The sequence below is a fragment of the Sinocyclocheilus rhinocerous genome, unplaced genomic scaffold (assembly GCF_001515625.1).
Source record: "Sinocyclocheilus rhinocerous isolate Xijiao unplaced genomic scaffold, SAMN03320098_v1.1 scaffold374, whole genome shotgun sequence".
NCBI lineage: Eukaryota > Metazoa > Chordata > Actinopteri > Cypriniformes > Cyprinidae > Sinocyclocheilus > Sinocyclocheilus rhinocerous.
Window position 1 is genome coordinate 423229 of NW_015628519.1, and position 13860 is coordinate 437088.

Genomic DNA, 13860 nt, shown 5'->3' on the forward strand with positions numbered 1-13860 from the left:
CAAAATGTTATTGATAGTGTAAAAAACATCAACTTTGAAGCACATGCATTACTCAACATTACTTACTACCTTCCAGCAACACTACATTCAATTAAGGTAAAATAGTAAAAAATAAATAAATAGTTAATTTAAATGGAACCGGAATCGTTAGGCAAAACTGGAACCGGAATTGGAAAATTTCTAACGATACCCAACCCTACTCTCAGCAGTCCCTTGGGCTCAGCAGCCACAAGAAAATTAATTTGTGTGCTTTTATTAAAGAAACAAATGCATTGTTTGTTGGTTATGATAATGTTCATAGAGCAGCGTTAATGAGACGATGCACTGGTTAAGAGAAGGGAAATTAGCTAGTCTTATATTTGCCGTTTGGAGGTAGTGAGTTGTACCCCCAATTGAGCACAATTTCTGAAATTATTTAACAGAATATGATATCTTTTAGCAGTAGTTCAAAACAGAACCCTTTTATTATAATGAAACTGCCAATACTGGTTATTTTCAAATTTATCTGTCCTTCATATGTCCGCTTCATGTATTCATTCATGAGAATCTATCTTAGTCATTTGTTTTTCTCATTAAGTCCTCAGCGTGGCTGTTAGCATGTGTTAGCATGTTTATGTAGTTTTGGGCAATATGGAATGGCATCTAATGTAATATCTGTATAATCCAGTTTCATGTACCAATTAAATGATCAAGTCATTAGTCGAGTTAATTACATGAAGTGTTTCATAGAGCTGTGTATGCTGTTAAAATCCTGTTGCATGTAAGTATAGATTGCAGAGACGTCTGTGAAATTGCACACATCTGGAAAGTATTGATTCCATTTTGAGTTTATTATTTGTGTGTAAACATTTCATAAACATTAAAAGAGCCAATTCACACACAAAATGTAATCATTGGCTTGTGAGCAGTAAGAGTGAGAGAGATTAGTATTATGCCTATTTATTTAATTTAGAGATTTTGAAGTCCTCTTGCAGAAATCCTTTTTTTTTTTTTGGTTTTTGCTTTAATGTAGTTGCATGGGAAGCGAAACTCTCCAGATTGAACCATGTGGTGTGGATAAACAATGCCTTCTAGTAGGCCATACAGTAATGATGCTTAAAGCTAATGTTAATCCACACTTTTTTCTCTCTGTTTCAGTGAATGGAGGGTGGTCATCCTGGACGGACTGGTCAGAGTGTAACGTCCGCTGTGGGAGAGGAATTCAGAAGCGGACACGGACCTGCACTAACCCCGCTCCGCTTAATGGAGGAGCTTTCTGTGAAGGAATGTCTGTTCAGAAGAGCACCTGTACCTCTCCGTGCCCAGGTTAGAGACACAGAACAGTTAACCTGTGAGTTGTGAGCTTGCAGTCTGAGCTGAATGTGATGAGACAGCAAGGTCTGGGTGTCTCAAAAACAAATCTGTTATCCTTAAATGTATATGTCTTGATGAGTCTAGTCTGTTTTGTGAAAAATATTAGAGCCTTATGAGCCGGTTCTTTTGTTACTGGTTTGAATTGGTCTGCCAACTCGATCATTTGCTGAATCATTACTGAACTTACTCACTGAATTATGAATCATTACTTTCAGCCATATCTTATTAGGGTGTAAAATATTTAAGGCATTGTTATACATATGCTACATCCAAATGTTTGGGGTTGGTATGTTTTTATGTAAAATGTTTTTGTAAAAATGTATAAATATATATTTTTGAAAGTCTCTTATGCTCATCAAGATAAAAAATACAGTAAAACAGTAATATTGTAAAATAGTATTAAAATTTTACATAGCTGTTTTCTTTTTTGATATATTTTAAAATGCAATTTATTCCTGTGATGGCAGAGCTGAATTTTCAGCATCATTACTCAAGTCTTCAGTGTCACTTCCTTCAAAAATCATTCTAATATGCTGATACTCAATACTGAAAACAGTTGTGCCGCTTAATATTTTTTGTAGAAACCGTGATACATTTTTTCACGATTCTTTAATGAAGAGAAAGTCCAGTAGAATAGCATTATTTGAAATCAAAACCTTTTGTAACATTATTTATTAATATTAAATATATTTGACACTTTTGTTCAATTTAATGCATCCTTGCTGCATAAAAGTATTAATTTCTTTAAAAAATAAAAATAAAATCAATCTCACTGGCCCTCAACGTTTGAACAGGAATTTTCACACCTGTAGATCGATTGCTTTGTTCCGAAACAGGGATTAAAATTATTACAGTGTTGCTTTTTATTCTTGGTGTGGTTCGCTTTCACACGGCAATGTTTCTAAATGGACCAAATTTGTTAATACAAGTCACGCACGAGTAAACGGTTTTCTCATTGGTCAAAGTTTCACGGTTTATTTTTCGGGATTCCACTTAGCTGTCACAGCTGTCATCTGTCAGGATGGAACGACAACAGCTTCGCGGGCTTATTGTTGTTGTTGTTTTTTTTGTAGATGTTGTTATATTAATCACTTTGAGCATATTACTTCTTATCACGACATTAATATATAGATAGATATATATATATATATATACAGTGGGGAAAAAAAGTATTTAGTCAGCCCAAATTAACATGCACTCATCAATACTGTTACATATTGTTACGGTAGCTCTTCTGGAAATTTGTCAGCATTAAATGTGCTCTTTCCTCTCTAGCTCTTTGTTCTTGAAAACCCAGAAGTGCATTTTGCCATCAGATTCAACAGGCCAAGGCTGGTCTGTCAGGTGGTGTGAATATGCCTCACTACTATGCCTTGTTAATTAAACATGCTTTCTGAACAAATTGATGGCTAATCCATCTGTCTGAGAGCCTGCATATAAAGCAGGAATGTAAAAGTATGTGCTGCATTTGAATTGACCTCAGTGGCATAAGCCTCTGGAGTTTTACAGTTGATATGTATCTGCGTTCTGTTAATGTGGCACTGTCATTCTCACAGATTTCCTGTTTACTGTCTAAAGCGCAATACAATGCTCTTCATAGCGAGCAAGAGAGATGGAGCGGGACAGATAAACAGGGATGAAAGGAATTCAGAAAGACAGACAACTGAAAGACAGCATGTGTATGTGACAGAGATTTGACGGTAAGAGAATTCAGGATTACGAAACTCCATAAGTCGACGTTTAGGGAATCAAGACAGACATATGAAAGGAGAAAGACTGAGGGGCAGAAAGAGAAACCTGATGGCGCGAAAGAGAGGAGCAAAAAAAAAAGAGTTATCAGTCGCGGGGTTCTCGGGTGCTCTTACGCTGGCTAAATTTATGGTTTCATTGGAAGTACCAATCACATGGGAACCACTAGTCATGTTGGAGGAAAAGTTATCTGAGGGCACCAGTCACTCTGCAACCAAAAGAACTTAATCTCGCTCTCCAGCCCAGCTCAATCCCAGTACCCCACTCAACAGAGACACACAACCACACGGCATTTGCATTTAGATTAGCCGCAGAGGAAACACCAGCAGCCCATGGAGTCGTTAGGGTAAAGGGGAAAGCCTGATGGAACAAGACAAAAGTAAATTGTCTTTTGCTTTTGTCAGAGACAAACCTTGCGAGGGAAAATCCTGGAATTATAGGAACACATCCTGCAGAAAGAGGAATGAAATGAGTGACCATTCTGAGAGAACGTTTATATCAGATACACAAGATTGATCTGAGAGGAAGTATGAATTCCAATTTTTAAGTTGCAAACTCTGCATAATAAACTTTTTATGTGTTCTAATGAAGACGTGTGTCTTTGTGTGTGGCAGTGGACGGTGGCTGGGCCGAGTGGACTATGTGGTCTGTGTGTAGTTCTGAATGTGAGAGGCAGCGCACTAGAGAGTGTACAGACCCCGAGCCAAAACATGGAGGAAGACTGTGTGATGGAGCCGCCCTGGACACAGACAACTGCACCGGAGACCTCTGTATTCAAGGTGGGTAATAGTCACCATGTCATTACTGCTGTCATCATCATTATTACTATCACATCCATCATTGGCATCACTATTATCATCACCAGGATGTATGCCAATCAGAACTGAATTGAGAATGCATTTTAAATCTTGAATTTAGTTTAAATTTGAAATTTGATGCTGGAGTTGTAATTCAAAGTAGAATTAAACTGAACTGAAATTCAGAGAAATTCTTGATAAGTAATGCAGTAAGTGTCATTCCTTTTTTTTCATTGGTATTTTTACAAGACCATACAAGGTGCATTAATTAAAAAATATGAAATTACAGACTGTCTCATATAAACCCATTCAAAACTCTCCCGCCCAAAAAACATTTGAATATGAAACCAAGAGAAAAAAATAATTTAAAAAATGGATGAATAAATAAATAGAATGTGTCGTTCTTAACCAGAAAAAGGTGTCCAACTTACAGACAAATTTGAAATAGCGGCAATAGAAATTTGTATTATTATAAACATAAATATTGTTTGTATATTAAACAATATAAGTTTTAATAATAAGTTAAATAAATTAATAATAACTTTTATATAGTGTATTTTTTTTCTTTTTTTTTCTATACACTTTTAATTTTTACATTTTTTACTTCCTTTGGGGTGTTGCTGATTTCCAGTCTTATATATATATATATATATATATATGTATGTATATATATATGCGGGACAATACGGTAATAGCTTTTATACTATACACACACACTCACACACATATACTGTATATGTCATCATTGTGTTACCATCATTGTCATCATCATCATCATCATCATTGCACTGCTGTCCTCACTATCATCATTACCACCAGGCTAAACTAGATTGAAATAATTAAAACAGCTAAATAGAAAAAAATGTGTTTTGTTTTTTTAATTTTGACTTACAGTGTCAATGATAAAACCTACGGATGGTGTAATTCTTTCTACTTTACATGACGCTGTGTGTGGTTGTAAAATGTATAAAGAGGCTCAATATGCTCCTGATTTTCTGTTATACAGCTCATCCAGCTTCCTCTGTGCAACACAGACACAGAGCAGTAAAATCTCACTTTTGTTTAGATCAGTAGAGACAAGTGCTCTGTGGAAGGCTGTCAGCGCCTGAATGAAACCAGTCAGTCAAGCCCTCAGACGAGCAGCACTTGACAGGCCGTTTTGTAATTCCTTGGGAGAGACAGAAATCTTCTGTTTTAATCCTCCTCGCTCATCATCCTGACAGTTCTTTAATCAATCTTTCCTGCCTCCATCCCCTGAGGGAGGAGGGTGTACACCTCGCCATCCTCTGCAGATGAGTCTAAAGCCCAGCGGTGATAGACATCCCTATCAGAGACCAATTTCCTACACCTAATGCGGACACACACAACCACACACACTAATGCGTCCGTAACGTTCTTTTCTGTGTGAGAGTGGTAATTTTGTGTAAAAGATTTGACAGCGATTCCAGATTACATGCCTGTCATTGACCGTCATACATATGTAGATCTGTGTTTAGACAGCTTGATTCAGTGCTGTCTTTTATTTACCTCCTACATAATTCTCAAAATTCATTTTTTGAAAGAGCGAGGAGGAAGGTTTCTTCTAGCGTAACTTTGATCAGCTCATGCATCGTCACACCAAATGGGCTTTTTTATATCTCCAATGGATTCTTGCAACTTCCAAATATGCCTTAGAGCAATGTTTGTGCATGAGCATCTGAAAGTTGCAGTGTTTGTGCGTCTCACATTATGTTATACATGTCTTTTTGCAGACAGGAAGCTGCTCCATGATGTGAAGGTTCCGCAAGGTGAGTCACTGCCGCTTCACCTTTCATCTGTGTTTCTTTTCTTTTTTGCTTAGATTTTTTTTTTTTACTTCAGTTTTATCATTTAATTTACATGCATTGGATTACTTTTGAATATGCTCACAGGCATATGAAGCATGATGTAATAACGCCGCATTGCATCACAATCATCCATCTTCATATGATCGTTCTGTTCACGGTGTCTGTGTAATTAACCCCTTTTACTGTTATCATCATTCTGAGTCACGCTCGACAAACAACCTTATTGCAACCTTTACATAAGCTCGTTTCCACACTGACATTGTTCAACATTGGGTTGATGCCCTGACAATTAGGTTTCCAGTGAATCATCATCAAGGATGCTATTTGAAACAACCTGGAAAACCAATTAAGTCGATGACATTTTAAAGACAGCTTTCAGAGTGCTGACTCAATGACTGAAACGGTGCAACATTAACTTGACAATGATGCACCGCAAAGATTAAACATCTTTGACAGGTTTTACTTGAGGAATGTCAGTGTCCCCATCATGATTATAACATAGTCAAACATAACTCAGAAAACGTATCCTTTTACTATTTGTTTATTTATTCAAAAGTTTGGGGTCAGTAAGATTCATTAAATGTTTTCAAAAGAAGTCTCTTATTGTATGTATGGAAGTCTGTTTCTGCCACAGATAAAAAAAAAAAAAAAACATATTTGTGACTTCTAATAATTGCGATCTCACAATTCTTGCAATTCTGAGAATAAAATCATAATCGCAAGATATAAACTCAGAATTTTAACTCTTTCCTCACAATTCTTTTTTTTTGTCACAGAATAAAAAATAAAAAAGTAATCTCAGAATTCTTTTTGCGAGAATTGCAAGAAAAAAGTAAGAACTAAAAGTCAGAATTGTGAGATTAAAAGTCGCGATATATATATTTAGATAGAATGCCCTGACAATTAGGTTTCCAGTGAATCATCATCCAGGATGCCATTTGAAACAACCTGGAAAACCAATTAAGTTGATGACATTTTAAAGACAGCTTTCAGAGTGCTGACTCAATGACTGAAACGGTGCAACATTAACTTGACAATGATGCACCGCAAAGATTAAACATCTTTGACAGGTTTTACTTGAGGAATGTCAGTGTCCCCATCATGATTATAACATAGTCAAACATAACTCAGAAAACGTATCCTTTTACTATTTGTTTATTTATTCAAAAGTTTGGGGTCAGTAAGATTCATTAAATGTTTTCAAAAGAAGTCTCTTATTGTATGTATGGAAGTCTGTTTCTGCCACAGATAAAAAAAAAAAAAAAACATATTTGTGACTTCTAATAATTGCGATCTCACAATTCTTGCAATTCTGAGAATAAAATCATAATCGCAAGATATAAACTCAGAATTTTAACTCTTTCCTCACAATTCTTTTTTTTTGTCACAGAATAAAAAATAAAAAAGTAATCTCAGAATTCTTTTTGCGAGAATTGCAAGAAAAAAGTAAGAACTAAAAGTCAGAATTGTGAGATTAAAAGTCGCGATATATATATTTAGATAGATAGATAGATAGATAGATAGATAGCAAAAGAGATTCATTAGCCTGCCAAACTTTTCCAGAGCTCCCAATTAACCTGCTCTGTTTGCTGTTAGTGCAGCTCCACATGTTTCTGGCTATAGTGTTTTCATAGCCGCAGGCTTTGTCTGATGTTCCCTACCTGTCTGGTGAATGCTCAGAAACGACATGCTAGCTTTTCTTTGTTTTGTCTGTTGTTCAGAGTGTCCTGGTTGAATTGTTTGTGAGATTGTTTGAGTCGGCAGATAGGACCTAATCACTATAGATGAGATAATGTAATGAGCTGTGTTGTCATGAAATCCCTGTGGAAGGTTCGCGGTTTTTGCTTTGCCAGATTCCCTGCGTTTGTTCGTGTTGAGAGTCAGGTGTGCGGTTGAGGGCTGATTGTAATCGCCCATCGCTTGAGAACTTTCATTGGTGCTGGAGGTGTCTGGGAAAGTGGGAACATTAGAGAGACTAAGAGAGAAAGCGAGACTTCTGTGATGAAGGTGTTTTATGGTTATGTAATTTATTTGTGGCTGTGTTGCATCTGTATACATCAAAATGAGATCCCTGAGCTATTTGATGGAAATTTGAGCGAATAAATAAATACCTTTATATTATGATTTTTCGAAAGAACCACAGTCATTGCTTAGTCATTGTGTATTTCTCTTCAAATGTGTTTTCTCTTTTCCTAGCTGATATGGAGAGCAGTAATGATGTAGCGCTGTACTCTGGTCTGGCTGCGGGTTTAGTTACCGTGGTCGTGCTGGTCATCGCTGTAGCGCTGTACAGGCGGAACCAGAGCGAGTATGGCGTTGATGTCATCGACTCGTCCGCGCTGACCGGAGGATTTCAGTCCTTCAGCTTCAAAAGTGCCAGGCAAGGTGAGCAAAAACAACAACTTCAAATTGATCCAAGTGCATGTATGACTCATGCCATAATTACAGTGTTTGCAAGGCAGAACTGTGAAAAAACTGTGAAAAACAAATGCAATTTCTTTCTACTTTTTATTTTCCCTACAGTTTCCTATAGTTAATTCAGCTTGAGCAGTTTAACCTGCAAACTCCATTCAAATGTTAAAGATGTTTTGAATTAAGTTTTTAATGCAGTTTGTTTCTTGTTCTAAGCTTCACTATATACTTTTCGGCTTAAAACTCAAAAAAAAAAAAACGGGATACAATTTTCTTTTTACACAGTTTTGCTTGTAAGCTTATCTTGTTCTATTTTTTTTTTAATTTTGTTTTTATTTTATATTTCACCCAGCTGGTTCTAATGATGGAAAGATTGTTGTTGCATTTGTCCTGATAGTTTATTTTGATCCCCAGTTGTCTCCATTTATCAAAATGAACTACAGAGACAAATGCAAGTTTCAGTTCCACCATAATTTATCATTTTGAGAAATGTTTTTGTCTCAGTTTGAGTTTTAAACTATTAGACCTGACACAAATGTTGGTAGCAGGATTGCAGTTAGTGCTAATTTAAATCTAAAAACTATGTAATATAAAATTATAACAAGAAATAAATTTATTTTCTAAGAAATTTAAAATGAATAGGTAGTTAGCACATAGTTAGCACTTAGTTATTGGATTGGTCACACTTTTTAAGGTCCAAGTCTCGCTATTAGCAAACTATTAACTACAACTTTTACCTTAATAAACTCCTAATTTGCTGCTTATTATTAGTTCGTAAGGTAGTTGTTAAGTTTTGGTATTGGGTAGGATTAGAGATGTAGAATATGGTCATGCAGAATATGTGCTTTATAAGAACTAATAAACGGCCAATATGTTAATAATAGGCATGCTAGTAAGAAACTAGTTAATAGTGAGAAATGGTTCCTATACTAAAGTACCACTGGATGTTCTACGGTTGACAATCAACATTTTTCAAGAGTAATATAATTAAGTAATATAATTCAAAACTAATTATACTTAATGGGAAAAAAAATGTAAAAGCCTTTTGCTCCCTGTTTACCTGGGTAAGAAAAACATACCTTACCAAAAAAATATTTTTTTTCCCCTCTCTGAACTTCATGTAGAACATTCCCTCACTTCACTCTGTTTCTTGTCTCTTTGCGTCTCTGCTCTAAACCAGAGCTAGAGGGTGTTAGTTGATTTACTTTCCATGTCTCTCTTCTCCTTTCCTTTGGCCCGTCTGACGCCCCCAGAAAAAGAGATTGATGTTGATGGAGGGGTGCAGAGAGCGGAGCACTAGTTCTCTCTTGCTTTTCTGTTCAGTAATAGGGCCTGTTCACAGTGCTATCACTCTCCTCGGCCCACTAAACACCACCATCACTACAGACACACAAACACGCACGCGTATCACCAGATGTCTCGACAGGAAGTTTCAAAGGGCTAAACACAGAGAGGTGATAGATGCCACAGTGTACCCGTCAAATGCTTAAAGACATCAATTAAATGATGGATGGATAAATGGATAAAAGAATAGACTTGATCCAAAAAGTGAAGGAAGATACATTATAAACCATATCAGTCAGACTGAATAATAATTAGGCCACATAACATTAGTAGTCATAACTGATTTGATGAAAAGCAATAATGATTGATAGATGGATGAACGGATAGTTGGATTTAATGAATTGAAATGTGCTAGTGGATGCAGTTCACTTTAAATACATTTGCCTAGAGATCTGATCACTATGGAAATCTTGACTCATTCGCTGATGCATTTACGACTCCACAGAACTGTTGAAATATCGTTGCAATAACCGTGTTGCCTAGGCGACAGATTTTTGACAGCGCTGCCAATACACGTACAGCAGAGAACGATTTTGATAGACGCTCGTATCAAGCAAGACAACTGTTGTCATGGAGATCGGAACCTTTAGCCTTGCGTGACAACTTTCACACGTTTAGATTTTGAATAGATCTGCCGAAGGAGAGGTTTCAAGTGTGAGCTGCAGTCTATCCTCCTGGGCCTCCGTTCAATCTGAGAAAGAGAAAATGAGTCCCTCTCACACCTCTTTTCGCCACCTCTCTTAGGGAAGTGCTCTCGTTCAGCCGTCGCTTTTTTGATGAATAAAACAGATTGAGGGGTGTCTGTGTGAGTGTGATGCGTTTTCGTGATCTGTCAAAGCTCTCAGCTGAGCTCGTAATGAAACAAGTGGGATCACTTCGCACTGCTGGAACAGCTGCTTCTAATAATCGAAAGATTGTTGTTGCATTTGTCTTGATAGTTCATTTTGATAACTGGAGACATTCGGTTCCATCATAATTCATCATTTCAAGAAATGTTTTTGTCTCAATTTTATGCTAAGAGTTTTATAAGGGCTACACATCAAGGTTTGGCTGGTTACCATGAATTACTTAGAACCTCCTGGTAGATGCCGCCCACCATCTGGGAAGCATCTGTCTCCATTGACTGCTATTAAAAAACATAGTATCTTGAATTTTAGTGTGTGAGCATATATATATATATACAGTATCTAACAGAAGTGAGTACACCCCTCACATTTTTGTAAATATTTTATTATATCTTTTCATGTGACAAGGAATATCAGCTGTAGGTAAACCGTTGTTCTACTAACATGTTTGACAAAATATCCAAGGTATTTCAACAAAAACCTTTATTTTGTAGAAAACACAGTGATCAAAGACAGATCCTTACCATGTTCAGCATTGAACTGGCAAGCAATTCCAGCTGCAGTGTTGAACCGATTCCCCATTGAGAGTCTCTGCATTATCCTTTCTTCTCATGCATTTGTCTTACATGGACAACCAGCCTTTTCGGGCGACTTGAATGAATTAGTGTCATTATAAACCTGCAATATTCAAGAAATCATCTGGACAACCACCTGTCGCAGGGTTTCAGTCACCTTAGAGCGGCCCGCCATCTTAAAATCTCAGTGAAAATTGGAGGAATGCTGCCAGTTAAATAGGGTTTGTCATTTATATTGTCAGGGATTCGTCACGGTCACTTCAGTCACCATCCAAGACAATCACCAGATCACAGTCACCTGAGTTCTGATCACCCGCACCTATAGCTCACCCATTCCATTCCTCTGCAAATCCTGTCAATAAACCATCTTGTTTTGCACTTACCTGTTGTTTCCAGCCTTGATTTGTGACAGAAGACCAGACCGATACAATTACCTCCATGGATTCTCGTCCTCCCACACCCGCAGAAGTCCTGGAGGAGCTAGTAAACACCCTCCGGGCTTCCCTGCTTCCTCCGACAACCCCCCAATCTGCCTCTGTCAGTCCCATGGCCATGCCTGCTTCATACGCGGGTGACGCAGCCGAGTGTGGCGGCTTCCTCCTGCAAGTGGCTTTGTTTATTGAGATGCAGCCGCAGAGGTTTTCCACCGAACGCACTAAGGTAGCATTCCTGATATCACTTCTTAATGGAAGAGCGCTGTTGTGGGCTAAGGCCATATGGAACGCTAATAGTGCCATAATTAATTCATATGATGCCTTCACTAACCATTTCAAAGAAGTGTTTGGCCATACTACAGGAGTGCTATCTGTGTCCGATCAGTTACTGCGGCTGCGCCAAGGCGCTTCTTCCACAAGCGACTACACACTGCTATTCAGAACGCTGGCGGCGACTAGCGGGTGGAATGAGGCGGCTCTACTTACCTCTTACCGGCAAGGATTGAATCCCCGGGTACAAGCTCAAATGGCTATCTATGATGATTCCGTTGGACTGGAAAGTTTCATGCAAAAAGCCAACCGAATTTCCCAGCGTCTGTCCGCAGGATGACGCAGCTGAGTGTGGCAGCTTCCTCCTGCAAGTGGCGTTGTATATTGAGATGCAGCCTCAGAAGTTTACCACCGAACGCACAAAGGGAGCATTTCTGATTTCACTTCTTAAAGGAAGAGCGCTGTTGTGGGCTAAGGCCATATGGAACGCTAATAGTGCCATAATTAATTCATATGATGCCTTCACTAACCATTTCAAAGAAGTGTTTGGCCATACTACAGGAGTGCTATCTGAGTCCGATCAGTTACTGCGGCTGCGCCAATGCGCTTCTTCCACAAGTGACTACACACTGCTATTCAGAACGCTGGCGGCGACTAGCAGGTGGAATGAGGCGGCTCTACTTAGCGCATACCGGCAAGGATTGAATCCCAGTGTTCAAGCTCAAATGGCTATTTATGATGATTCCGTTGGACTGGAAAGTTTCATGCAAAGAGCCAACCGAATTTCCCAGCGTCTGTCCGCATGCCACGCCACCGAAGCCACCCACCAGTCTGTCGCGCCCGTCATGGGTTCCCCAGTACCAGAGCCGATGCAAGTAGCTCACCCCCTCGGAACGTGCTCACCACCTCGCGGCAGGTCTGTGCCTTTACTGCGCTGCGGCTGATCATTACATCAGGACCTGCCCAGTGAGACCCCCACGTCCAGCGGTGAGTACCCGCCAACTAGACCCTGTCATGTCCACGCTATCTATGCTATCGGTACAACTACTTACCTCAGACCTTTCTGTTACAGTCCCAGCCCTCGTCGACTCGGGCTCCTCGGGCAATTTCATATCCCAGGACCTATTGAATCATCTCCATCTGCCCCGGAAACGTCATGCCCAGGAGCTCCGAGTCAAGACCATCCAGGGAAAGCCGCTAGTTAACCAAGGATTCATCTGACCTTCTACTTCTCCAGCTGCTTCAAATTTCTTCTTTGTGGGCAAGAAGGACGGGGGCTTGCGGCCATGTATCGACTATCGGACTCTGAACTCCCAGACGGTGAAACTGCCCTATCCCCTTCCCCTGGTCCCGACCGCCCTCGAGGAACTCCGTGGGGCCTGCCTGTTCTCCAAGCTGGACCTGCGAAGTGCGTACAACCTCGTTAGAATCCGGGAAGGCGACAAGTGGAAAACGGCATTCATCACACCATCTGGCCACTATGAGTACCTTGTAATGCCGTGTGGGCTAGCCAACGCATGTCAGTCAGAACGATGTGTTCCAGGAGTTCCTCCACCGCTTTGTGGTTGTCTACATCGACGATATACTCATTTACTCCCGGAACGTGGCCGACCATCGCCAACACGTAAAAGCAGTTCCTACAGAAGCTCCGTCAACACCATCTCTTCTTGAAGCTGGAGAAATGCGAATTCCATCGCCCCACTGTGCAGTTCCTGGGTTACATTGTCGGCCAAGGAGGGATTCAGATGGACCAGGGGAAGGTTGATGCAGTCAAGGAGTGGCCTCTTCCCCAGACCGTAAAGGAGCTCCAGAGATTTCTAGGATTTGCTAACTTTTATCGTCGATTTATCAAGGATTTCAGTTTCCACACTGCTCCTTTGACTTCCATGCTCCGAGGAAAGCCCAAGTCCCTGTCCTGGACCACCAGCGCCCACAAAGCCCTCAGAAAACTCAAAACAGCCTTCAGCACAGCCCCCATCCTTCACCATCCTGATCCTGATGTTCCGTTCGTAGTGGAAGTGGACGCCTCCACCACCGGCGTCGGGGCTGTGCTGTCCCAACATTATGGTGAGCCTCCTCGTCTCCAGCCTTGCGCATTCTATTCGAAGAAACTGACCCCAGCGGAGCAGAATTACGACATCGAAAACCGGGAGTTGCTGGCAATCAAACTCGCCCTGGAGGAGTGGCGGCACTGGCTGGAGGGAGCAAACCACCCATTCACCGTGATTACCGACCACAAAAATCTTCAGTACCTC

General features: G+C 39.8%; 1 protein-coding gene across 1 annotated transcript in view; it reads left to right on the plus strand.

The window, feature by feature from the left end:
- LOC107737876 (netrin receptor UNC5D-like) overlaps positions 1–13860 on the plus strand; it is a 206349-nt gene that overhangs the window by 160977 nt on the left and 31512 nt on the right. Inside the window, exons 6-9 of the mRNA XM_016549517.1 lie at positions 1138–1305; positions 3717–3881; positions 5651–5686; positions 7922–8110. Of these exons, the coding sequence (XP_016405003.1) occupies positions 1138–1305; positions 3717–3881; positions 5651–5686; positions 7922–8110 (558 nt within the window). The remainder of the gene's footprint in view (positions 1–1137; positions 1306–3716; positions 3882–5650; positions 5687–7921; positions 8111–13860) is intronic.